The sequence below is a fragment of the Buceros rhinoceros genome, unplaced genomic scaffold (genome assembly GCF_000710305.1).
Source record: "Buceros rhinoceros silvestris isolate BGI_N320 unplaced genomic scaffold, ASM71030v1 scaffold23102, whole genome shotgun sequence".
Lineage (NCBI taxonomy): Eukaryota > Metazoa > Chordata > Aves > Bucerotiformes > Bucerotidae > Buceros > Buceros rhinoceros.
Window position 1 is genome coordinate 16057 of NW_010401445.1, and position 410 is coordinate 16466.

The 410-nt window shown below is 55.6% G+C and overlaps 1 protein-coding gene across 1 annotated transcript in view; it reads right to left on the reverse strand.

The window, feature by feature from the left end:
- FANCM (Fanconi anemia, complementation group M) overlaps nucleotides 1-410 on the reverse strand; it is a gene marked incomplete at its 5' end in the record, with an annotated part of 39473 nt that overhangs the window by 395 nt on the left and 38668 nt on the right. Inside the window, one exon of the mRNA XM_010132263.1 lies at nucleotides 286-407. Within this exon, the coding sequence (XP_010130565.1) occupies nucleotides 286-407 (122 nt within the window). The remainder of the gene's footprint in view (nucleotides 1-285; nucleotides 408-410) is intronic.

The following is a 410-nucleotide window of genomic DNA, read 5'->3' on the forward strand; positions in this document are numbered from 1 at the left end:
AACTAATTGCAATTGCTTTTTAACTTCCTCTACTGAGAGTTTGAGTTTTTACATTTCCTTAATGTAATAAAAAAGGACAAGCTGGTTTTACTCATGTCTGGAGGGGACTGGGGGGAGAGGCAGCTGTCTGTCAGTCTTGTCCATCCTGTTATCTGGGCCTGCCCCTTTCCCTCCTCACTGGTTTTTAAGAAGGCCCAGAGGCTGACAGGGACCTGGTGCTGGGTGGTGCTAGACCTGCACTCCTGTGGGTCAGCGTGGTGATATATCTGTGCTCCTCTCCCTCACATCGGTGCCAGCCTCCTCGAGAAAACGCTCCAGAAAGGGGCAGGAAGGAGTAAAGCCCCCTCCTCCTTTGCTGGACAGCCACGGCGTGGCAGGGGGGGGGCGCAGCGCGCCGCCGCCGCCCGCTG